Genomic DNA, 26,566 nt, shown 5'->3' on the forward strand with positions numbered 1-26,566 from the left:
CATGAGGATCAACTGTTATGAATATTCAAGGTTTCCTCGTTGAAGACCCTGAACACAGACCAAATCTGGTTCCCTGTGTCCCAGCCATTGGAAGCCAGTGATGGCCACAAATTTCTGCCACACTGCTGAATGGTGTCTGTGAAGTCTTCAGTTTTGTCTTACTTGAATTTCTAAAAGGATCTATAACTTCACTCCTCTCAATAAGGCAGGAATAGTAAGACACATAGGCCTGGTATGCCCCTACCATTCAAAGGATATGGAGTACTTATCTTTTATCAAGGTCTGAAAGGCATAATATGTTTCTGAGGTCTGTAATCAGAACTTGGTAGACTGGGCTCATAATTTTAAACAAGCCCTACTCCTTGAATGAAGGCAAAAGCCACATTTAAAACTTGAATATTAAAGGCAAGTAAAACAAAGCGTTGCTACCTCTTCTTTAAAAGCTTCATAAAACCTACAGTTCAGAGCTTCCAAGTACAGGACTCAAAGTACTAAGCGCGGCAAACATTTGAAGAAACAAATGCTGATTACTACTGCAAGCAAGAGTTTCATGCAAACACAGCCACATCAATTATACAGCAAAAATATACAAGGAGAAGCCCCAAAGCACTGACACTGTTAAAAGTGATGCCTTTTAAGCAACATTAAAGACTTGACTTAGGTGCACCTTGGAAAGCCTTCTCTGATCTAACATTCACCTGAGCTGTTGCACTGCTGAGTTACACCTACCTGCTCCAGGCTGAGATTGACAAGCAGATATACGACCAGATAATGTTTCCCCTCCAGGGTTAATATACCTCAGGATAATGCGAAATAAGTAGAGGTTTGATTTTTCCACATTCAAAGTTATCCTCACTTCATTCTGAAAAATGGAAGTTAATAAACAAAAACAGCCATAAAGTGCTGAATTGAGGAACAGTCAGAAGCCATGCAAGCACCAGACTAAAGTCCTACAAGAAAAAAGCACATGCAGAAGAGTATATACTGGAATGGCAATGCTAGTGAATGACAGAGGAAGACAGGGAAGCCTAGTGAGAAAATTATTTCACTTACAAGTATAATTAGTGCCAATTTGTTTTCCCTCAGCAACTGAGATCTTCCCTTTAGAGCTTTTTGAGCCCAGGCTGACATAGTGGAGGACTAGGTGGAAGAGCTTAGGGGAAGCCACAGTGATAGGCATAACCACCTCTGGCTGGGAAAAATAAAAAAGAAAGGGAAAAAGGAGGAATGGAAAGTACATTACTTGTTACTATCACCCAGAGAAAGAAAAACCACTTGGTAAAGACAAAAAGGCATGGGCAGCTTACAAAAGAGCATAGAACAAAATCTCCTGTGAAATAAAACTCTTGTTGATTACCAGCTGATCCAGAAGGACAGAATGGCTCATCTAACATGTGTGTTAGTGTGATTCAGCAACAGTATTTTACTGTTATTCTCCCCACTGATGCCATAAAGGAGGCATATGGCTGTTGATATTCCTGCCTTTCCAAGGAACAGGCCACAATCATTGATCCCAGTCTGAGATCCCACAGCATGCAGACACCTCAGACTGTCACTGAAGCTGCTGATCCTCTACCAGATCCTACAGTTGCTTTGAGTTGCAATACCAGGAATGCTGTCCTTGTCCTGGGGCTGAACTGACACCTCCAGACCCACAAAATTCTCTGCATTCACACAGCCCCATTATTTAGTTTTCAGAAAAACTAAGAGACATGTTAAGGATCAGTGGTGGATTAGGAAAAAACAACATTGGCGCAATCTCATGGGTTTGGCTTCTTTCTTTCCATCCAAAATCCTAAAGCCCCCCTCGCTATCCAGTTCCCACCAGTTCATCCATCACAATCCACCTGCTGTCCCTTTCCAAGCTATTTGTGGCACGGTGACCTCCTCACCACTGTGCTCCACTCCGCTTCCCCAAATGCAAACATTTTCTCTGTTTCCCACATCTGAGAACAGAACAAAAAGCCAGTACAAAATGCCCATGGAAAAGAAATGCAAAAAGCAGCTGAATTAGAAAGCAGACATTAAGAAATCACAAATACCGAAGAGCTGCCTTCATTTACGAATGTGGAATAATACTGAGAATTCAAAACTTATCTGGGATTAAAAAAGCCAAGAGCAAAACAACAAAAGAAGAAAGACTGAAAAATGAAGAACCTAAAGAAAACCATTGTGCAATGGTTATGTTCTTTTGTCCCATATAGTAATAGTATAGTAATTCAAATAATAGCTATAGTAATTCATTAGTCCCTGGACAAATGGAGGCTGGACACGACTATACCAAAGCTCTACTTTCAAGGTGAGTGAACAAATCCCATTTAATACTTAAATCTATTGTTTTAAAATTCTGCTTCATTTGATGAGCAGTTCAATCCAAAGTCCGAAGAGCTCTTCTCAGAGAAATTACAGTGACTTTCTACCTATGATTTACTTATTCCCTCAGCTATTGTTTAGTTTATTCATAGTCTGCCATGAAACTAAAATAATTGTTGCCAATATGCCCCTGCGCACAGCTTCTTTTACTGAACCACACACTTTCCTGTTTGCTGTAATGTGAAGGTATCATTCATAATGAAAGCTAGCACCTCTCCCTTCTCTACCCAATGTAAGTCCAAGTGTAAGATGACTTCGGTGACAGCAGCTGGAATTTACCTGAAAATCTTGTGGACACGGACTGTCATGGACCTGTGCAATTCAAACTATTTAGCCAAGCATTAACCTTCTGCTGTTCCCACTGTTCTTGGCTTGATAAGAATTTCTGCACTTAGTATTACAGATTTTAAAGTTTTAAGTTCCCTCTTTACAGCTGTCTCACAGAAAAACCAACCTCAAAGAACATTTCTGAAGAAGGTGCATTTGCACAAGCAACATGCAAAAGACCTGACAAAAATACCCACACTCACTAATCCCAACAGCAACATAGCGCCAAAGGGCTTGGATTAGTCAGATCCCGTCCTTTTTTCATGACCTTCCACACACATAGCAGTATTATAAAGACATACGTGCAATGCACTTTTGTTTTCATTTTCACTCTGAAGTTTTGAGTGAAATACCAGCTTACTTGTATAGAGGACATCTGTGCATATCCTCTCCAACTGAAGCCAGGAAATTCCTGAGGATCATAGCCAAACCGAATTTTCTCTCCTTGAACAGTAGTACCATCTTCAATCTCAAACTTCATGTGGTGCAGATCAGGAAAAAAATAGTTTTTTTCAGGCCTTTGAAGAAGGAAAAAGAAACCCACAACAAATCAGCAAAGAATTAGCAGTCATTTATGATCTACATCTAAGGGCAAAAACCAGTGGAAGGGAGGTGAGGACTGAGGAATTCTGACACCAGCTCATAGATTCAAGACAGCTGGTAAGAGGGATGCAATGAGAATTTTCTTTCCAGAAGCTTTTACAGCTTTCATGCATTTTCCTATGCAACTCTTGATAGATACATATTGCAAAACTGGTATTGGTTCTTTAAGGAAACAAGTCAGAAAATCTTACTAAAATATAGGAAGAAACTCCCCCCCAGGAAAATTAATATCAATAACCAGTGCAATTTACCAAGTTAATCATCAACAAACCCAGAATGTCACATGAAAGCATAACAAGGGACTGTGCTGAAGCTGTGCCAGGAGCCCAGCCGGACTCACTCTCGACAAGTGGTGCCCACGATGTGTGCCCTGCACTGGCAGCTGCCCCAGGGCTGGGAGCAGGCTGGGCTGAGGGATCCTCCAACATCACACCTGCAGCCTGGCACGCCAACAGCAGGAGACAACCAGAAAAGGAGAGGTGGAAGTTATCAGCAAACACACCATGGCTTCACCTGATTAAACACCATTAATGACTCGCTTCCTCCTCCCAGAGCCCTTCAGACTCTTTCAAGCACAACTTAATACACGTGCATAAGCTGCAATTATTTTGAGCTTCCCGTGTTTGTGCCTGTTTCCTTTATAATTTCTCCTCAGAATGTGACAAAAGTCACTTTAAAAAAACCCCTCAAATAATACACCCTGCTACATTGCTAAATGCAGGGCTGCAGTTTTGCAGAACTGCTAATTCAAATGTGTTCCCAGCAAGTCAGAACTTCTGCAGCAATATCATAATTATATTAAAAAAACCCACTAACACCAAATTCTAAAACCTAAATTACAAAAATTGCAAGATGTTAATATTTTGAAGCCTGGTACCTCAATATTTTATCTGACAAAACTGCAATGTATGGGTTCATATATTACACATATTTTCAACTGACACTGGACAACAACACTGAATGACTTTCTACAGGAGACAACACTTGTGGCACAAACTAAAGGACACATCTGATGAGGTCTGTAATGAGGTATAATATGCTGTACTAAGGAGCAAGCATGTCAAGGCTAAAACTTTCAAGCTGGATTGAAAGGCTGAGTCTTCCTATATCGATTTATGTCCTAGTCTAAAAGCACCCTGTTTTCTAAGACATGCACAAAAGGACTGGGAAGCACAGTGGTACCATCTGCCTTGTTTCTTCTCCTGCTGAAAGGCAAAAGAGGAGTCACAAGCAAGGTTACACCACCAGTGCAAAATGCTGTGCACATGAGTAATTCAAACATCCCCATTCTAAAAGTACTGCCTAAGGAATTCTAAAGACTTCTGTGCTAAGTGCAAATGTTCCACTATAGATGTTCTTTATTCATTTTACCTTGGCAGCCAAAATAATTCTTTTTTTCAAGAGCATAATAACCAGCTTCACAAGTGTCACAGGAATATCCACAAACATTAGATTTGCAGTAGCATTGCCCATTTTCCTGTGAAGAAAATAAATTTCATCAAAAATGTTTCAATATCTTCAATCTTCAAAACTTCAATTTCGCAATACTTTGAATTCCCTCTAGCTGAATTCCCTCTAATTCCTCTGAAGAGGAAACAATTTCTAAACTCAAAAAAGAAAATAAAAAACCCTAACCAAACACAAAAAAACCCCATTATCTGGACATAAGCTCTGTCATTTATCATCTTCAGAAATAGACTAGAAAATACATCAACTCATGAAGAAAAAAAATTTTAAAACTTTATATATCCCTAGAATGCATAAAATTGATCCTTCGATGTATAAAACTAGGTATTTTATGTTCAAAAGCAATAAAGAGTGCTAAGATTTCTACCTTAGCAAATGTCACAATAATTTATCTTAGCAATAAACAATTTAATATCTTTCTTTTAATTTCTCTTTACCTGCTGACATTCTCCAATTCCACTTAGTGTTCCACTCACATCACACTGACATTCTGCACAGATGAAAAAACAAAAAGAAAGACATCTGCATTTCATCTTTTCATGATACTTTACAGCAAAAAATTCCACTACCCAGAAACTGCAATTTTGAGTCAATGTACCACAAGGTGGATTTTATTCTGGAAGGTTCAGAACACCAAACTGGTATGAGGTGAGAAGAAAAAGAAAAGGAGAAAGAATGAGGACTTCTAAGAATGTGTAGTTTACTGGTATGTTTTAAAGTGATTTAACTTGTATTTGGCAAAAAACAGTATTGAGATAGAAAACAATTGTAAATTCATTCTTAGAAGCATTCAGACAATTGATACAAAACAGTGTCCTCCAGTCTGACTGGCAACCTTCTTTTCTGCAATGACACTCTGGGACCAAATCAACTCTCCATATGAAACAGAAATGGAGAAAATAATGCAGGGAGGAACTATGCTGAGCCAGAAATTTGGACAAACACAGTATCGACTCTGTGACTGAAAGTAGAGAATTACATGGAAAGTGCAGTTCATAATTTTTGAGGAGTTGCTAAGTATTTAGAGATCTAAAGTAAAAAAATGTAACGATACTATTATCAGTCTAAAGCTACTCATCCTAAGTGGCTGTTGTGGTGGAATCTGTTCCAAAGGAAACAGTTGGAGAGTACTTTAAAGATTTTTTTTTTTTACCCTTTTTAATCTTCATTAATTATTATTATCTGCCTTAAAAACACACTCTCCCTGTTGGAACACATGGACAATCACAGCTTATTATACAGATATAAACCATAAGAGATCTGTCACACCCTGAGGCCACAAGAAGGTTTTACACTCCAAGCTAGGATATAACAAAGTGAAAAAGCACTTTTTTCCCCTCAAAACAATGAACCAAATTCTGGTTTCAGGATTACAGGTAAAAATCCTGTCTTGCCCCAGTAGATCCGCCATAGGACCCTATAAAGTGAACATCATTGGAACTTCAGAGCACACCCTGGTTCAGCACTAGGCAAACACCCAGGAAATTATGGCCTGGTTTCTGAAAGTAACTGCTGGTATCATGGGTTTACAATTAAGCTGCATGAGAAACATGCTGTTAACAAGAGTTGTGAAAATCACAAAGAGCACCACAGACAGTGTCAGAGAATAAAGATGACTACATTTCATAAGTCAAAGAGATATGCCATGAAGCCATACCTGTACATCCCTCAGGGTTTTCTTTGGCCAGGTTCCAGTACAAGGGTTTGCATTTACTGCAGGTAGGACCTTCAACATGCTGGAGACATTCACAATATCCCTAACAACAAAAAGGAGCTAATAAGGGTTTACCTGCTCCATAAAAAAAACTTACTGATCTTTACTACTAAGAAAAACCTAACATTGTCAAGAGCTCATGCAGTTTACTGACTTTTACAGATCCATGGATCTCAGGCTGATTCAGACATCTTAGATTTTTCTGTCTCATACTATCAGCAAAGAAATGTTCCATCCTGCATATTTTTTATGTATCTAATTTATTCTAAGGGTTCCAAAGGATGTACTTTCCAATTCTTTTATAGCCTTATTAGAAGTGCTCTAAAGTATTAACTGGTTTGTACAAAGAATAAACCCCAGTATTTCCTTAAAAACACTAATTCATTTTCATATTTAATCTTTTCTTTATTGGTGGAAGACACCATCTCAAGACACTATTAAGACACCAATAATAACGACCATCGCATTAATAACAATAATAGTGGAATGGCAACAAAGATGCAATGATTTTTCAAGAATAATTTGATGCTGCAAGACTTGTTGCAACCCAGACCCAGAAGGTCTTTGAGACATGCCCAGGCTTATATCTTCATGCATATGTTAGTGTTAAGAGTATACCAAAAAGACACAAACAGATTGCATATCCTATATATAAAAGATAAAAAAACCCCATCCTTGACAAGGTTTCGCACTGGTATGATCAAAAAGCAAAACACAAAGTTTATTTCTACTCCTACTCTTCAAACAAGCTCCTGCAATTCTTTTAGAGCCTAAGAGCAGGCTTCAGGGCTTGAGTAATGAGCTGGATGTGTTCAGCAAAGACACATGAATGATTAACATGCACTGTTAGCTGCTGTGGCAGAATACTTACAAAGTGAGAACCAATGCTACCTGCAGGGTCACACTCGCTGTTGACACCTTTATAAAACAAACACATTGAAAGATCTTTTGAAAACAGAGGCTGTGGAATGTAGTAGTGCAGAAGCACAATGTAGCCGGTGTGAGCTTGAAAGGGCTTTTTAATACAGTTACCTTGGAGAGACTCAAATACTTTAAACTCCAAGACAGCAGAAGCTTTTAAGAATTAATTTTTAAATGTGTATTTAGCCTGATTTATAGTATTTGGGATGGTATGCAAAGCATTCACTTGGAAAAATAGAGCATTAAGCTAAGGAACTGACAGATACTTTCTTAAAGTTCCTGTGGCATCAAAATGGAAATCTTTTAACTGGAAATATATTTGAGAAGATTTATTTTCTTCGGTGTTGCAGAAATAGGAAGGAAAACCCTGGTAGAAGTACAGAAGGCTTTTACTCACGCAAGCAGTTGGGATAGCTATGATATCCTGGAGCACACTGGTCACACCTCAGCCCAGCATAGTTACTACGGCATGGACACTGCCCTCCAGGACCACAGGTATTCCCCAGTGAGCCAACACCATCACAACTGCAAGCTGCACAGAGAGGATAAAAAACAGATGCATGTCTAAATCTAGAATTTGCCAAAAAACTTACCTTTGAATGTAAATCAATCATTTATGTTCAGAAAACCAGACAAACCATAATTTCACCAGCAAAAATAAATATCCCCAAACAGTTATTCTGCAATTGTCCACTGATAATCTTGGTTCTTGCAGTTCTGTAACTCACAGCTGAGAGATCTGGTTTGATGCCTTGCAAAACACATGTAAGGGACATAAATCCACCTTACATTTGGGAGGAATGTCACATGACAGAAATACTGGAAAAAAATCTTTAAAAAATATATTCAGAGCATGTTGTCAACTGTAACAGCGAACTTCTCATGGCGTTACCACTATTTTGGGCTAACAGCTAAAGACAAGACCTGCTATTTCCTTGAGATGATGCTGCCATGTTCCACAAGGTCACACCTCACAGGTACAGGAATGGGACCCCACCTGGGCATCCCAGCTGTCCCAGGTACAAGATGAAGTGCTGCAGTTAACCACTTGGATGTTATGACTGCCAGAAATGGCTGGCTGACAGAAATACAAGGCAAACATTGTCTTCTGCTACATGTTCACGTTTCTGGTTCCCCCTTTTGGTTCCTCTTTCTGCTGCAGTCAAAGACATCTGACTTTGCTGTGTTTACTTTAAAGATGCTTGGAAAGACACAGGGCTTGCTAGGAAGTCAGTGTAAGAGAAATATAAACACTGAAGCTTCCAAGAACAATACCTACACTAGAGAGCTTCATCATTTGACTACCATATAGCATTCTCTCCTAATTTTAAGTATTAGTGTTTTGTTTAAAGGCTTTGTTTTGATATCACTTTATTTGAATAAAGCTTCTATTGAGTTCAACAAGTCATGAGCAGAGAGATAAGTTCTAGTCACAGCAGCCCAAAAAATATAAATCTGTCCTTTTTTTGAAGATGACAATTCCTTACAGGAATAGCAGGCTGGGCTGCTCACTTTCCCCCACAGCTTGCAGCATGCTCTGTTAATTTATGTTTAAACCCATGGCAGCTCATTTTAACTGAACAAACTGTGAACTGCAGCAGTTCTGAGTAATACGACTGACTGTGTTTTCAACTATTTTTATCTGTCTTTCACAATTTGTTTTTGCATGCTCTTTTAAGCTTTTATGTCTCTTTTCAGCTTTTGGTGTTCAAAGATCAAACATATTCAATACAGGTTTGATTTGCTTTAAGGTCGCTACTTGATTTTGCTCTAGGAAAAGAAAGGTTATTTTAAAACCACTGAACAGTGTGTACCAATGCAGAATCCTGATTTCATGTTTTTCATTTAAAATGTTCATCTATTCCAGACCATAAAACCCACAATCACATGGTGCTTCCATATTCCACCCATCGTGTTTGGTAACACAACACAGCCCATCTTTGCAAGGTGCCACAGTTAACTCCAGCTGTCAAATAGGTACACACAGCCACCCATGGGATAGGGAGAAGATGAGGAAAAAAGGCAAAACATAGCACTGTACACATTTCTAGGAATAAAATTAACTCTACCCCAGCTGAAACCAGGGCACAAGGGCATAAAGAATTCTGCTGTCCCCTTATAGGAGATAAACAACTGTATAAGCCCAAAGGAAGAAGACTGACATAGTCAACAGCCAAAAATAACAAGAGAGAAGAAAGCAAATCATAATTTTATACATGAACCTTGTTAATCAGCACAGGAAAGCACATATCAGAACTCTGCAATATTCTATATTCCTTCTCAATATAAAAATCACTAAGGATTAAGGGCCCTCTCTCTCATTCACTTTAAAGACAGACAAAACTTAGGGCCAAGTAGGATGTGATGGGAGTCTTCGTACACACACAAGACCCTTATGATACTCAAAAGTTATACTCCATTAATTTCCTTGTCTTGTAAAAAAGCAGGTTAGTCCTTGGTGGGAAACTCCATAGAGATCTTTCATGTTCCACGCCTACATGGACATAGGTTGGGTTAGCTCCTGTCAGATGATCTTAAAACGAGTGAGAAACCACCATGAAGGGCAAAATAAGAGCTTCAGATTTTCAGAACAAACTTTGGTACCAAACAAGGTCCCAAAGACTCTCTGCAAAAGCAGACCAGTGCTTCACAGTTCTGCTATGCTGGTTCCTCAGCAGTCAAGCGTGCCCTGTTGCTGTGGGCCTCCATGTGAGAACAGCTCTCAAATGCTTTGGTTATTAGTGAGACAGCTGTGCTGACCGAGAGTACATCAAACAGTCTGACTATGAGGGTAAAAAAAGGCCTGAAATTGGAGAATTAAAATACATGAGTATTTCACTGTAAAGCACAAGAGGGAGTTGCCTATTTACTGCTGTGAACAGTAAATGGGCATCTCTGGCTGCTGTCCTGGAAAGCACTGCTGTCTGCCTTTTCAGGGCCCTGTTTGATGCTGTACATGCAATCATCAGCCTTACCTTGACAGGCAGGGAATGAGTGGTGGCCAGGCTGGCAGCTGTCACACTGAAGTCCAGCCACCCCTGAGCGGCAAAGACACCTCCCAAGAAAATCGCAGACTTCGGGCTGGGTACCCATCAAGTTACATTCACACACTGCCAATGAGAAAAGATATTTCAGAGGAAGCCTCTGTACAGGCTCTCTTCTTTTCTCTTTCTTGAAATAAAAATACATTTGAAAAAAAAATAGCAGTAAAAGCAACTCCCTGCTCCCTGATGCTCAACAGTACGACAATTTTCCCATCAGATTTATATGGATTCATAACAGCTTTTATTGATTGCTCACACCTGTAACAATTCAGGAACAAGGAAAACATTAATGAAAGAGCAAGGAAGCTGGCTCAAAGTTCAATTATCAGTGTCAAAGCACTACACTTGGCCTGGCCCCACTGAGAGTCTGATTTATCAATTCCAAGTGGTTTGCCAGCTATTGAGAGTAGTTCCATCACTTCTGGGACTGAAGCAAAAAATTAATGGTTTAGATTTACAGTCTCAGGTGGGAGTGGTCAATAAATACCCTGAAAAGACAGTACAGAGACAGCTATTAAAGTTCAAAACCAGTCAGTTTTATAGTATTGATTAGATAGGGTAGCTTTGTGCATCAAAGTGAGCTTGCAAACTCATATTAAGTACATTTTTTTTTTAAAACTCCAAGGATATGTAACAGAAATATTTCCAAATTTATTCTAAGTTTAATCAATGTTACTAAATCCAAACACAAACTAGAGTCTGGCAACTGCATCAAACAGCAGACAGCAACCAAGGAAACGGGAATTTTTAGATCAAAATCTCCCCTCATCACATTATTCTTCTTTGACTTTTGTGAGTTGTGGGAGAGCCTGTTATGAATACATTTCCATGGCAAAATAACTTCATCCTTCAGTATAAAACTTGGTGTTTTGGATATGCTTGCCAAAAGGGAATGCTTAGCTTACCCTGGCAGAAGGGGTACTGAAAATAGCCAGCTGCACAGGTATCACAGGAAAAACCCCCAAATCCCATTCGACATCTGCACTGCCCAGTACTTCCATCGCAGTCACTGCCCAGCACTCCTGCACCATGGCACTGGCACGCTGAAGAGCACATTTGTAAAAAAAACATTTGCAGTATTATGATCTTAAAGTTCTTATTTCCCTTGGAAGCCAAAGCTTGGCATTTATCCTGGAGCACAGGCTCCAAGAGTCAAAGAAACTACGCCACTTACGCAGACACTGGGGGCCAAAATATCCTGGTCTGCAGCCTCCTTCTAGTTAAAACAGGAAAGGAAAAGAAAAAAACAAAGTGAGTGCATATAATCCCAGAATTTCTTGTTTTTTGCAGAGAAAAATAGATCAGTACTTAGTAAATATTACTCTTGAACGAAAATACCATATTTGTCTGAGTCTTACATGCAAGACCTCATTCAAAAAACCACAATTTGTAATTGTGTTCAGTGTGACAGCAAAAATTTACAACTTCTACTAAAACTTCCACTTAGAAGCAGCTGCCTTTCTTATGTCTTCAAATTCAGATGCTGCTCACTGAAATGGTAAAGAGCTCAAGATCTGTTTTCTCCTGTTATATTTATTCACTTTCCTTTGGATTTTTTTTCTTCTTCCTTTTACAAATTCATGAGAAAAGGGGATACACAATAGAGAATGCCCAGAGGCCTACCAGGGCAATTATTTTGGATGCCGTACCAAGGTGAAGTGCATTATACGTATGCAAGTGATTAAGTGCTAGTTATGATGGTCTACATTGCACAAAATTATAATATAGGCTAAAAAACATAAGCCCACCAAGGGAATCATTGTATGGATTTCAGGCAGCTTTACAGAGGGCTAAACAAGAAATACAAAGCTTTCTTAGAAATCCAAGTCCTTCACTGCTAAGGGCAATGTCACATTTGCCAGGTGACAGAGGACAGTCCAGAGGCAGAGGCCAGCTAGCCTCAAGAAAGAGATTTACACCACAAAGCAGTGGTTGTCATGCCAGAAAGTTGTACATGTCAGAAACTCTTGATGGATCTGTTCTTAAGTGCACCAAACAAGATGGTCAGCTCCTCCTGCAGATGTTTGCCAGAGGCTTGCCAAAGTTATTTGGACTCATAACTCCTTCTGGAGCCAGCCCACCTAACTGTTTGGTATAAACATGACAGTATGATGAACTTCTGGCAAGAACAAAGGTTCTCTTGAAAGATAAATACAAACACAGGCAAAATTACTATCTAAAAATCAACTTAATGATTCTATTATTCTACAAAAGAGCAGGCACCACTGAAACAGTAAAAAATAGCAACATGGGGAAAAGCAGTGAAATAGGGAAAAACCACTGAGAACTTGCCTATAATGTCACCAGCCACAGCATCACTTGGAACTGAAGTAGAAGGATATACAGGAGTATCTTTAAAACAAAAGAAACAGCAAGGATCATTGGAAACAAACACATTAAATTCATTAAAAATCATGACAAACAATGAAGTTATCTACCATCAATACAGAGAGCATGATATTCACATGATTCTAGTAACCAACTTCAACTTAGCTTTCTTTAGTTTTCTTAGAAAAGAGGTAAGAGACATTGCACTTTTGATTTCCAATTCAGATACAAGGTTCCCTTCCTGAAAAAGTAGTAGGAAAGGCCAGACACCATTTGGAAATTACACCAGGTCACTTTCCTTCTCCTTAACCTTTTGTGCAGAAAGCTTTCTTACACTAGACAGCATTGTGAAAATTACCTAAGGATGTTCATATTCATTTCACATTTCCTGCTTCCAGGTGAAGGTCCATCTCCTCCTATGCGGCATTACCACCTACATAAACTGCTACATAAACTGCCATAATTTATGACATGTACATCTTACGAGCTTTTATTTGAGAGTCCTCCAGATTGTCTTTTCCATTCTTAAACTTTCTTGCATTGAGATGGGATCCAAACTCAGTGATCTACACACATCAGTGGGACTCAGATCAACGTCCACCTGAGCTTAATTAATTTAAAAATGCCAGATTTCAATCAAGAACATTTATGAGATGTGATAATCTAGAATGCAGTGTACAGACAATATTCTATCATAGCCATTGAATTCAAACAACATTCAATTTTCACAGGGTTTCTTTTTTCCCTTGTTTTGTATTGTTTTCCCTACTCTTGTGTTTCTATTTGGTACCTCTCTTCTAGTGAGACCTCAGATCTCATTCCACCTCAACCTTCTGTTTTTATCAGCTATCAAACACATGTCTTTTTCCTGAAGGCACAAAACACCCCACTGATGCATTTCTGCAATCCTTTCATGGAGTTGGAAGCCTTTATGCAGCAATCCTGACACTATGTTTTCTGCTCAGTTATTTTATATGTAATTTTTTATGGGAAATGCACTGTTTATCAGAGGTGGAAGTTCCAAATCCTAGGAGGTGTCAAGGAGAACATATACCCTTTTTATCCCCTCTCAGTCATTACAGTCATGTTCTACTTCTCTGTGCAGGTGGTCTTTATCCCTAAAAATCTTGACACATGTTTAAACAATTTGTCCAGGGCTTTAGGACTGGAGTTCACAACTCACTCATCAGGCTGTAAACCTGATGTCTCAAATTATTGCAGAATTGTGAGAACACAGCACATTCTCTGTTTTTCAAGTCACTATGATTTTGTTAAATAACCCAACTCTCTTCAGTATTGTAACAACTGATTTATCAGAACACATAAACATGTGAAGCTGAAATATCAGATGTTTATAAACCAAGTCAAGAGCAATGAAAACCATTAATTCTTTAATTCACATTTAAAATACAGAAAAAGAGGCAATTTTACTTGTATACTTACAGACACAAAATGGATAACCATAGAATCCATCAGCACAGCGTTCACAGTGGTCTCCCTGGAAATTCTGCTTACAGAAGCAGCGGCCAGATCCTTCCTCACAGCCATCTGCATGCTCCAAGTTACAACTGCAGGCTAAGTAAAAGTACCAGCAATTAGGCACTCTTTGGAAAATAATCAATTTGCCTCTTACAGTAGTGCACAATGGCATTGTAACAACAAACTTGCTGATGTGAATGACTCATTATTTAAAGAGTTAATGTTTCCCAAGTACTTACATACCACCAATACATCCTTTGAAAGCAAAGCTCCTGTTATTTTCTTAGACCGTTTAGGAGTTTTAAATTACAAAAGATGCATGTTGTTCCTCCACAGCAATTTTTCTGTGGCAACCACTCATCTCTCTCCATGGTCTAGGCTAAGCACAACTCTATTCACTTTCATTTACACACTACACGCAACACTATGACCACAGCTCTGCTGACTTCCCACTCCTTTCAATCCCCAAGCACAACTTAACTGTAGTTTCCTCCTGCCTGTCATATGCCTCCTTCAGCCTTTTTGTAATCAAATACCTTCCTTTTACCTATACTCAATTATTTTTCAAATGTTGTATTAGTAATTACCCAATTGCATCACTTATTAGTTGATGGGCTCAGCACTGCATAAGATCAGAGTAGTGATCCTTATGACCTTTTGAGCTACAGAATAACATTTTCAAGTGACCAAGGGTCAAAGGATAGCTCACATGTACATCAGAGGGCTAAGAGAAACAAGATCACGAGAACAGGAGATGAGAACGGCTTCCCAGGGGTCCTGAGATCTTCCTCACTGTGGGGTGTGTAGCAGCACCCCATTTTCCCATGCTCCTATCTCTTCCATACCTTTTTATGGCCTATGTTCTAGCTTTCTGCTGTTCTCAATATGCTCATATGACACATAAGTTGAGAAGAATATAATTTAAAAGGCTTAAAACAATACAGAAATTAATTTGTAGCCCTTCTCCAATATCATTTGCCCACCCTTTCATTTTTTCCTCCACAAAGACACATCCTATGCCTTGATTACAGCCCAAACCCTCAAGCCACCAGGAGAAGCTACTCTGTAGAGAAGGACTCACGTATGCAACCATCAGGAGCCCACACTGGAACACCGTAAGGACGATAGTAACCTTTTGCACACTTCTCACAGTTAATCCCAGCCGTATTATGCTGCACAAAATAAAACAAAAGTAGTACAAGGTAAAGAGAGGAACCTGGAAGAATTAAGAAACAATAACATCCTTTACTTTGTTTCTGTACACAGCTAAGAAGTGGAAAAAACTGAATACAACTGCAATAAAGAGTCAATCATGTGGTGTTCTTTAACCACCTGTTCTCTGCAGCTTCTGAATCATGGTATTCTCACATAAAGCAGCTGAACTTTTTCTTTAAAGCACTATCAACGCCTCGTCCCATTAAAAATAACCTTTGGAAAAACATCTCCTTATATCATAAAATATCTCTTTTTAGGTTACTTTCTTATCGCCATGTATATATTGTTTGTTCAAGAAACTGCAACACTAATTTTTTCTTATACTACATATTAATTTTCTGAATATTCCTGAAGATCAGCAATACCAGAAGAAACCAAAACCTGAACAGTCCAGCCAGTGAAAGATAGATTTTCCACTAGAAAAGTGTTTCTCTCTATAAATACATGGTTTAGGCACACCAGAAAAAAAAAATCCTAAGCAATTTGAACTAGAGCAGCGATGGCAAGTACAAGTTGAGTAAATCATGGTCATGAGGCACCCTGATGAGCTCACAGACACGAGAGCCAGGGAACCAGAGCAGGAAGCTCTGCCCTGGAGCAACCAAAGTTTTTCTCCCAGCTCCCACTCCCTGTTCAGTTCCCCCTTAGGGAGTGTTGCAACTCAGGGCTGAGCAGGCACACAGCATTTCCTGGCTGGACTGGTGAGCAGTTCATGAGCAGGGCACTCAGGACTCTGCATGTTCTTCACCTCTGCTCTCTCCAGTGGCCCCAGCCCAGAGAGCTCAGGAAGATGCCAGAAGGACAATGCAGCAGGGTGCAAGTAATCCAGAAGTTGTTTTGAATGTATGAGAGACAAGTGAACAAGACAAATAGCAGAATTACAGTCCTGGGCTTCTGAAAAGCAGATTTGTCCTTGCTCAGAGAGCTGCTTGACAAGATCCTGTGTGAAAGTGTCCTGGATGGGAAAGGGAACCCATGAGTTCACTCTCATGGACAGCCTCCTTAGAACCAGAACAGTTTTTTCCAACATGCAAGCATGGCAGAAGGCCAGCACAGATAAACATAGAGTTCCTGAGTGATCTCAAACTCAAAAAGAAAGTGCATGGAAGGTAGAAGCAGGGCAGACTACTTGGTGGCAACACGAAGATATCACCCAAATATATAATAAAATTCAGAAAGCCAAAACTCAGCGGAGTTAAAACTAGCAAGGAAGGTGAAGTGCAAAAAGAAAGATTCCAAGAGTAGAGGAGCAGCAAAAGAAAAGATAATGGGGATAGGGGCTCATTGCTCAGTGGAAAAGGAGATCCAGTTAACAAATTTAGAACACACAAAGGATAGGACATATCCAGCATAATTTACCTAGGCCAAATATCCCCAAATCAACCTCATGGACCTCTGTGATTCAAAAACAGATGCTGTGGGCAGACCCATGCAGATAGTGAGGGACTGAAGCACATGACATCCAAGATGATAGTTGGGTTTTTTCAGCATTAAGAAGAGACAGGTCAATTTACTGCTACCTACAACTGCCAGATCAGAGAATACAGAGGGGATAGACCCAGACTCCCGTCAGAGGTGCACAGAAAAAGGATGAGAGGCAACAGGCACAGATTGGAACAAGGAAAATTTCAATTAGATGTTAGGGACAAAATAGGTCATGCAGGCAGTCAAACACTGAAACAGGCTGCCATGAGTAGCTGTGGCATTCCAATCTTTGGAAGTGTTCAAAGCTTGGAAGAATGAGTTCCTGAGCAACCTGATCTAATCAGACCTACTCTAAGTAGGACTGTGTGGTTTCCAGAGCTCCTCTGTCATCATACTCTAAAGAAACTGATTTTATCTTTTTGTGCAACACTTCATTTATATCACTTCTGCATTCAGGCATACATTCCTAAAACTTTGCTTTCTCCTGACACAAACAGAAAAAGTAAACTAAAATTCATGCCTTTTGTCAATGAAAATTAAAGGAAAAATAAAGAAAGCTATAATTGGATTTAAACTCATTTACTCCAACTTCATTTCCACAAAATTAATTACAAACAATTCATATCAGTCACATAACTAGGATTTGTAGATTTAGACTAATTTTGCTATTTTCTATATTTGAAGTAGTATTAAAAGAAATGTACTTTCATGAACAAAGAGCTAATAGAAAGGACCAACATGGTAAATCTTACTAGACTGTATGAACAAAGTTCTGCACAGAAATGTCAATGGGAAGACAAAGAACAGTTCTTCTACTCATGTTAGTAAAAATAATGCTACTCTCTTCTGACTGCCTTTTGGACAATATCTGATTATAATGTGGGAAGAATATGGAAAATATAATCTATACTGGATATTTGCCTTTTTTGTTGATTGAATACAGCTATATTTTAAAATGCATAACATGGTAATACATGAATCACAATGCATAGATTTCACAGGAAACAGAACTGATTATAATTTTCCTGCAATGCAAAATTCTGGTCAGCTGCTTGTCATACATCAGATGACTTGACAACAAAAGGAAGACAGATTTCCAAGTAAGTCTGGATTTATTTAACCCCAGGATCACTGAACCAATGAATGACTCAGGTTGTAAGGGACCTCAGGAGGTCAAGTAGTTCACTCAGTCCCACAGAGATAAGGCCAAGATTAGATCTTTATCAGAGTCTTATTTGATCTTTCCTCATAGTCATTTCCAGAGCAGAACAAAGTCAGAATGAAAGAAATTCTTGTTCTTTCCAAGAATGTGTTATCTATTTATGACAGACACGGTGTAAAGGCTCTGATTCCAAATTTACAACTTTTGTTTCAATCCAATGGAGCCTCTGAGACAGTTATGGAGCTCATCCACTCAGTTTGCAGGGGAAACTGACGGAATGAACTTGGTTGGTGTCAAAGCAGAAGGTGCCTGATGGCCGTTTTCCCCTGCCTAAGGCATCTTTCCTCAGCACAAAAGACAGAACCAACTCTTCTCATGTAAGCACAGCACAAGCCCAAAAGCCAACTATCACAAGCTGCAATTGGGGAAACTCCTGCTGAACAGGAGTGTGATTAAGTGCTGTTAAAGATTACCCAGAGTGTGTGTAAAGTGTACCCTCAGAAATTTGCAGACTTCAACTGTGTGTTTCCCAGTGTAACTGGATATCATTTTGCATCCAGCCTTGGTTTGATTGGAGCACTATCCAAAAGGATTCCAGAGGGCTCTTCCACGCTTCTGTGCTTTCCCAATATCTATAACTTTCCATCTTGGTATAGTCTAGATCCTCCTTTATTTCTGCTGATGAGAGAGTCCTCTGTGTTTTGCTGAAGTAAGGAACCAGCTGGCTAGAGCTGGCATTTTATTTGGTTAATTTTACTTCCTTCTGTTAAGGAGGGAAATGGTAGACTTTGTAACAAAAGGAAAGGAAATTTTTATAGCTGACCAAATTGTTTGCTTTGATTGTGTGGTTTTATTTTGATCCCACAGGACAGAGCATAAATACAATTTTTATGTGTCTTTCACACATTACCAAGCAATGTTGAACAAGGTAGATTATTTTCATGCACCTTTTTCCACACTTGGAGTACAAGTAGAAACACCATCAGACAAATGGGACTATCTGGACTGGTCAGACCCAAAACTACTGGTGTGAACACTTTTTTTAAACTGATCAAAATGACCTTTTTACCTGGCAGTTAATGCAGACTCCTCCACCTTCATAATGCCCATGGATGTTTAAGCTTGCTCGATGCCGATCAACGTCAGCATCATAGTAGCAATCAGTGGCATGTCCATGGCAGTTGCAGGCTGAAAAAGTAATGTTCCAAGTCAGCTTTCTTTGTAATGCTGGAATTTAACAATCTCCAGCACTTACCTCCAGTAGAGGTGTAAAAGAAGATTAGATTTTTTTTAAATGTGTACATACACTGAGGCATGCTGGATTTTCATACCAGACACATAGTACAATAATGTGGACATGAAGAAAACGTGCAGCTAGTCTTACTAGAGAGGGCAACAGTTGTACCATCTCAAAACTATATAGTTATGCATAAATGCAGAACTAGGGAGCTCCAGAAGAATGCCCACAGTAGTTCTTCTTAAATTATCGAAAACATACTCAAATGTTTATTTTGGCATGTCTCAAAAACACATCTGGAGTGATGCTATGTGCACTAAACCTTTATTTAAAATTAACAATTATAGGTAAGATACATTCAAATAAAAATACCTACACCAAAGAACTCTCATATTCAGCTGTAGCTACAGATATACCAGCAAGCTTGGCTATAATTCTGTGTAGAAACCAACTGTAACAACAAACAAACAGAATAAACCAAAGGGCTATAAATTCATTCAATGTCCTCATTTTCTGACCTGATCTTCCTTCTTGGCTGGAGAGGCAAATGGGAATATTTTTGAAAGAATGCAGGTAGCAAAAACAGGCTTCCCTAAGCATCTGGGTTCTAGCTGATATTTTAATTAGAGGAACTTACTTTCCCAGGAAATTCCTGAAGTTATGGCTTGATAAAGCTATTACTTCATGTTTAGGGAAACCCTCCCTTCATCAGGACCAGGGGACACAATACCCTGGAAGACAATGGGTTACAGAAGCTAAGGGCTCTGCCCCTTCTTCAGGATGAGGGAAGCATATGGGAGGCAATCCTTCCAAACTCTATTCCAAGTTCCTGGCACAACTGGGAGCATAACTCGGGGACAACAGATTTTCCATGTATTGCTACATAATCATACAGACAAGAGAAGAGAAACTGGATCATTCTCTGCATTCTCTCTATGTCTTTTTATCTGAAGAGCTGTGGATTAGGAAGACTTTTCCTAGAAATTACCAACCACACAGCTGAGGAGGTGCCATCAGGCTCCCTTATGGTCCGCTGAAAAGAACTGGACAGGGTTCAAGACTGGGTTCCCTAGCCAGAAAGTAACAGCCTATGAAAATCTTTGGGTTTTCTTACTCATAAAATTCTTCAAGAAAATAAAACATTACACAAATGAGATGCTGAAGTCAGAAAAGGAAAAAAAGGAGAATATTATATATATATATAGGTATAATTACAATGTAAATAAACCCACCCTTGACTCTAGGGTCAAACCACCTGTGAGCTACAGCTCAGCTATGTCTTCCAACAGCAATGCGAAATTTACAGTAGCAGCACTTTCACTTTTAGGGGAACAGAAACCCATTCTATCTCATCAAGCACCTTTTCACCACTTTGGGCCATTTGCTGATCCATACATACTGGGAAGCTCCCAGCAAAATACTGGGCTGATCCCTACAAGCTTCACCAACCTTTTTCAATCAGTTTCTCTCAAGGAACTTCAGGTTTCTGGAAAGCTGAATAAGGTTGTTTTAATTCCTTCACTACTGGCTGCCAGCTAAAGAGGCCTGCACCTGGCAAATGCTCTCAACAAATCACCTCAAACTGCTAGGAGCAATCCATACTAAAAAGGATTTTTTTCAGAGATAGTTAGAAATGAAGTGGTTTTGGCTCAGAATCTTGTAGGTGATCTTCTATACACTCATTCTTCAAAAACCATGACGTTATTTGTGCTCTTTGTCTCTTTTCTGGCAAAAACTTTTCCTTTTGAAGAGGGGGACTTGAATGAGGTTTCAAATATTGTTCAAAAACTGTGTCCCAACATGCCTACCTCCTATCAAACATTTTAATCACAGAAAACCTCCTTCCCCCTTCCCAAGTCTTCATACTGCAGTTTTAATTAAACAAGTCATCTCTTTATTCCTCAGAGTAATTATAAAGGTATATCTCTGGCTTTCAAATAAGGTTCTCCTGTTAAAGAGTTTGTACCCACTGGCTATGCTACTCTCATGAAAAGCAGAGGAGAAAAATAGATCAGGCCAGGCACAAAGGAAATGGTTGTGCATAGAGACCGCAATGCTCTGCATCACCCCATCTGGTTTCTACCCAGGGGATGCAAACACTCGGGTGTGACAGTACAAACCCATCACCAAAAGAGAGTCCGTGCTGTCACTTTATTTAGGAATGAAACACGGAGAGTGGGAGAAAGGCAAATAAATGGGTTTCTCCAGCTTGACAACTCAGTCTGTAGGGTTAACATCCTCCAAACACAACGATGGGAAGAGGTACAAGTGTGGAATCACCAGGATTCCCCACCACAAACACCTTTGTGCCACTGGCAAACAGCCAGAGAGGGGCACCTCTCAGCCTGGGAAGGGAGGGCAGCTCAAGCACCCAAAAGCAGTGGCAGCCTCGAGCAACCTCTCTGCAATCCAAACACCAAGAGGCCAGGTGATGGAAAGGAACATTTTGGAGCTGAACAAGGTGCCTACAGTCTCTGTCTGATGACAGACTGTGGGTGTCCAAGCAGAGCAGTTATGACTGGGAAGAAATGTTGAATCAATGCTCTACAAAAAAAGTCTTCTACTTTTCTCATGACATATTCTCACACAAACTATTACTCCCACTGTTTAATAAGAAAGAACACCATAAATAATATTCACCGCAGTTTTGATTCTTTATTCCTGTATGGAAAGCATTTTCCCTATACAGAAAAAAAGGGGATTATGTTCCATGATCATGTGTGCTACAGCTAATTCCCACCCTCTGGTCACTACCTCTTTTAACCCACCATCTTTTTGGCTACTCACGTTCACATATGTTTGTGCTCCCAGCTGTTGCAGGTTGCCACTGTTTCTGATTATACCCAGGGCAGCAGCGATCACAAGTTTCCCCACAAGTGTTATGCTGGCATTCACACTGAAACCTACAGAAATAAAAGCCTCTTAATGAAGCTGGGCTTAAAATTTATCTCTTAAATTTCTAAATTAAAAAAAAAGTGTTTTTTTCTTCATTTTACTGCAGTCTAAGACTTAATATATTGTATGAAAAAGACAGGACATAAACCTCGCATGTAGAGAAGTCAATCAGTGGACTAGAACATTTTAGAACTTTCCTAAAATTCTTCAAGATTAATCAATCATGTCACTATGAGTTTATTAGAACACATTATTTACAGAAAATGTTTATAATTGGTTTCCATAGACTAGATTATGAAACATTTGTAGGTTATTAAATCAAGCTGATACATTCTAAACTACTGTGTATCTTGTTTTAACTTCGTTCCAAGGCTCAAGCTTGCTGGCCTATAGCCTTTAAATGCATGCCCTCATAATTTTTCCATTATGCTTTATTTACAATAATATTATCGGTGTTTTTCATAAACCAAGATCATAACTTGATCCTGTTATGTTTAAGACAATGCACACTATTCACCAACAAAATGCAAGAAGGTTTTTGATTTATTTAGCTGAATAGCCTACTTAATGGACAGGGTCTAATTCTGAGCTAGGTCTTACCATCCTGCATAGTAACTGAATACCAGGAGGAACAAAGGCCTTGGGACTCAGGAGGCTTTTTACAACATTCTTCTCTTATGTATGAAGTCTAATAACACAAGGGTAATAGAACTTTACAGTATAATCATCCTATTCATATAGATTTCTCACCTTCTTTACTTATTTTTCTGAAGCACAGACAAATGGAATGGAGGCACCCATCCCCCCCCCCCTTTACTCTTCATTAAAACATAACTGAAAATATTACATCATCCTAATAAAAGTTTGTTTTAATGTCATTAAGGATAAAAGCAAGAGCTGGTTTAAAGCAGGTTTTAAAAATACGTTTGAGATAGGCTGATTATTCATAGTTACTTCCCTGCAGCAGGCAAGCCAAGAAGCCTGACCTAAGTCCTTGTGAAATCAACATACAGGTCACAAACTTGACAGGGAAAGGGAATACTCCATTCATTCTGTTTTTATGTTTTTACAGTAATGATCTAAAGCCATTGGATCTTGCATAAGCTCATTTAGAGTGCTCAATATCTCCACAAAGTTGGCTGATTTTGCGTTGTTATCTTATCATAAAACTTCCACACCATCTTGGTGATTTCTCATGGACATCTCCCGACAGCACTGACATCTTCTTCCCCACAGCACAGCCAACAAACACCAGCTCCCTTCTCAACTAGCTAACCCACTCTTTTATAGCACTCATCCTAACTGGACACAGCTGTGGCCTATTAAGGGCAGGCCTGTTCCTCGTCTTTGGTAATTAGCACAGCTGCAACTCCTCAGGGGTGAGATTACCTTCTGCACTATCTCTACTCTCTTACATTCTATCCTCCCCCAATTTTGTTCCTGAGTTAGACTTCTAATTCCTCATGTAAGAAGGTGCTATCAACTCATGTCTGATGATATCATCTTCAGAAGGTGATGTTCAGCTTAAAGAACTACAGGTTTCTAATAAATTATTCAATCTGCCAAACTTGTATTTCAATTAAAATTAAAAACCTGACCTAAAAAAAACCCTAAAGATTTTCTATTATTATTTTTCACATACAATCACTCTTGACATGTTTTCTTGCCAATCATAAGCAGGTTCTATTTTTTTTTAAATATAAAGAAAAAAAATCCCTGTAAAACTACATAATTCTATAATAAGAAAAGGTCATTTAAAAGCACTCATGTATTGTTTTTCTCAGATAAATATCAGGCTCCATTTACTTACTGGTATTGGTTTTCACCACTCTTTGGATTACAGACTTCAGCATGGCCATGGCAAACACACCGACCACCAATACTGATGTCCTTTATGCTGTAGTAATACTGTGGAACAAGCACAAGAAGTATGCACAGATCTTTCCTTGCTTGTATTGTGTCAGAAATATCAACATCAGGTTTGCTATATTTGTAAGGTCTCTACAACAAAAATTTTTACTCTCCTTTGGGAGTTTAATAAAACACTCGAGATTTCATTCATCTATCCTACAACCCATGCCCAGGATAACACCAGAAGTTTCTCACAGTAAAGCTGTGCTGCTTGCCAAGTAAACTGCATTCTGCATTTACCCCTGCCTGTGAGCAATGTCTTACAATTTACTTGAGGCAGCAAGGACATTTAATGGGAGTGCTGTTAAATAATTGGAATAGCCTTATTTTTTTCAGTGCAGACATTTGTGTGGTGCCTCACCCCAGGGTTTCCTCCAATTGTTACCAAATCTTCATTTTAAATTAAAAGGTTAAAAATAGCAATACAATATGAAGTCTGAAATCTCTGTGAGTATATGAATTTCTGTGTGGTGTTCCCTGTATTTCCTTATATTTACCCACTGAACAGGAGTGGAACGCTGGCCTTCAAGCTCTTGGATAGCCCAAAATGCACTGAAAATACCTAGGGATCTCAAAAGATTTGTGGAAAGAGAGCAACTTCCAAGTACCGCCTTTGATTTTTACTCCTTCATAAACTCAGGTACTATTTTCTGAAAACCTTTTGAAAACAAATATCTGAAAATAGTGCCAAATACAGTTGAAGAGATTTAGTTCCACGGTTGTGCACAAGATAGTATAGAATAATTTTGCTTTGGCCCTTTATAGCTTCCATGATCCACTCAGCTTCCTTCCATATTAGAAATCAGGGAATGAAAATTATCTGTTACAAAATCATTAATCATTACTGCCCCTCCATAAATCCATGCTGGCCCAGTTACTTTCTTGTCTCAAACAAACCTGGAGAAAAATACGGGGATTTCAAAGCGGGTCAATGCAAATCTCATTGTCAGGATGCTGAAAACTTGAAGCACTCAGACCACTTTTTGGTGCCTAGCACGCTGGGTATGATTGTTGGGTATTTACACCTCAGTGACAACAGCACTTACTCTGCGAGTTACAGTGGGGTCCCGCTGAGCTTTGGATATCAAGTGTCCAAGCAGAGTATTAGTTCTGAGAAAGCGGAGGCGGATGTTTGTTGCCTTTGTGAATTCTTGAAGACCAGGGGAATAAGTGAAGTTTTTTGCTCCTGGGCGGCCATTTACCAAAGATACTACAATCTAACAAAGAAATAAGCACACTCTTGTTAAAATACATCAACTCCAAGTGCCAAGAGCAGCTTAAAGCAGAAGCAACAAAAGAGTCCAAATACTTATTATTGTTTCTGAACATATCTGCAGTAACAATTAGGCATTTCATACTGAAGTCAGGATATTGGGAAAAATAATGTTGTTGGCATTGAAGCCTCCTGTATTCTTATTATCCACATAACAAATCAGAAAAAAAAAAGTACCTCTATCTGTTTTGAAAACAGCAGGTATAGCATGCAAAAAGTACATTTTCAATAGGAAAAAACAATAGGAATAGTTGCAAGTAGTTGTTTGAACAGTTGACAGTGTCAATGGAAGTTTACCCTGATTAAAAACATCAGATTTTGGCTCTTTCCCAAAGCACATTTATTTTTGGGTCAAGGCATAAACATTCCTGGAAAATATTATTGTTAGCAGGTCCAGTGCCTGCGAGCATATTAATGGTCTTCTGGAAGAAAGTACACAATGCTGCTTTAGAAAAATCCCCTCACATGAAAGCAGGTTTCTCTGACTTCCAAAACAAGGGATCCAATACTTTTTTATTTTTTAAAGAAACAGCTGCCAGCAGCTCAGCAATCATGAATCTGTATTGAATGAACAACCTAGTTTGTAAGTACAGGGTTCAGTAAAAGACTTGAATTTATTTACAACCACCCAGATAACAGATTTCTATTTTCAAATGGCTTCTGTATGCTGAAGCACGTAACAAGGGTATGATGATTGTTCCAATTGCAGAACAATTCCTTCAAGAAAAATCATTGAGCATGTAATAGGGATTGGCACCAGCAGTGCTCTTCTGTGGAATTATTCTTTACAATATCTGATTAGGAAAACTTTACAGGTACTTTAACAAATAAATTCTATTTTAATATGAAACCCTAGATCCATCTGCTCAAAACGCTGAATAACTCTTGAGGAGTTCAGATCTGGAGTCTAACAAGATCAGGCATAAGAGCAGAATGCCAGGAGGAGCCATAGGCACATCCAGGAGTTTAACATTCATTCAAGTAATACAAGAATACAAGTCAGAGTTCTGCCCAGCAAGGAACAATGGCTAAAATCAAAGCGATGTTCTCCAAATACTTTTATTATATTATAAACCTGTAGCTTTTATATATAAATATATATAAATAAACATTTTTAAATTTTTTAACAGCTACTATTTCTTGAATGATAAATATCTGTTTCAACAGCCTTCACTAACATGAGCAATTCTGT

The 26,566-nt window shown here is 39.0% G+C and overlaps 1 protein-coding gene across 1 annotated transcript in view; it reads right to left on the reverse strand.

Moving 5' to 3' along the window:
• The window catches only part of LAMA3 (laminin subunit alpha 3), a 100,026-nt gene that overhangs the window by 61,700 nt on the left and 11,760 nt on the right, over nt 1-26,566 (reverse strand). Inside the window, exons 4-21 of the mRNA XM_054284554.1 lie at nt 25,148-25,318; nt 24,001-24,098; nt 22,083-22,198; nt 19,128-19,246; nt 15,338-15,428; nt 14,221-14,352; nt 12,742-12,801; nt 11,624-11,665; nt 11,355-11,492; nt 10,381-10,515; nt 7,803-7,937; nt 7,356-7,402; nt 6,428-6,527; nt 5,208-5,260; nt 4,675-4,780; nt 3,644-3,743; nt 3,062-3,218; nt 1,054-1,192 (exon numbers count right to left, since the gene is read on the reverse strand). Of these exons, the coding sequence (XP_054140529.1) occupies nt 1,054-1,192; nt 3,062-3,218; nt 3,644-3,743; nt 4,675-4,780; nt 5,208-5,260; nt 6,428-6,527; nt 7,356-7,402; nt 7,803-7,937; nt 10,381-10,515; nt 11,355-11,492; nt 11,624-11,665; nt 12,742-12,801; nt 14,221-14,352; nt 15,338-15,428; nt 19,128-19,246; nt 22,083-22,198; nt 24,001-24,098; nt 25,148-25,318 (1,939 nt within the window). The remainder of the gene's footprint in view (nt 1-1,053; nt 1,193-3,061; nt 3,219-3,643; nt 3,744-4,674; nt 4,781-5,207; nt 5,261-6,427; nt 6,528-7,355; nt 7,403-7,802; nt 7,938-10,380; nt 10,516-11,354; nt 11,493-11,623; nt 11,666-12,741; nt 12,802-14,220; nt 14,353-15,337; nt 15,429-19,127; nt 19,247-22,082; nt 22,199-24,000; nt 24,099-25,147; nt 25,319-26,566) is intronic.

The sequence above is a fragment of the Melozone crissalis genome, unplaced genomic scaffold (assembly GCF_028551555.1).
Source record: "Melozone crissalis strain CALT ecotype California unplaced genomic scaffold, PUWL_Pcris_2 ptg000042l_1, whole genome shotgun sequence".
Lineage (NCBI taxonomy): Eukaryota > Metazoa > Chordata > Aves > Passeriformes > Passerellidae > Melozone > Melozone crissalis.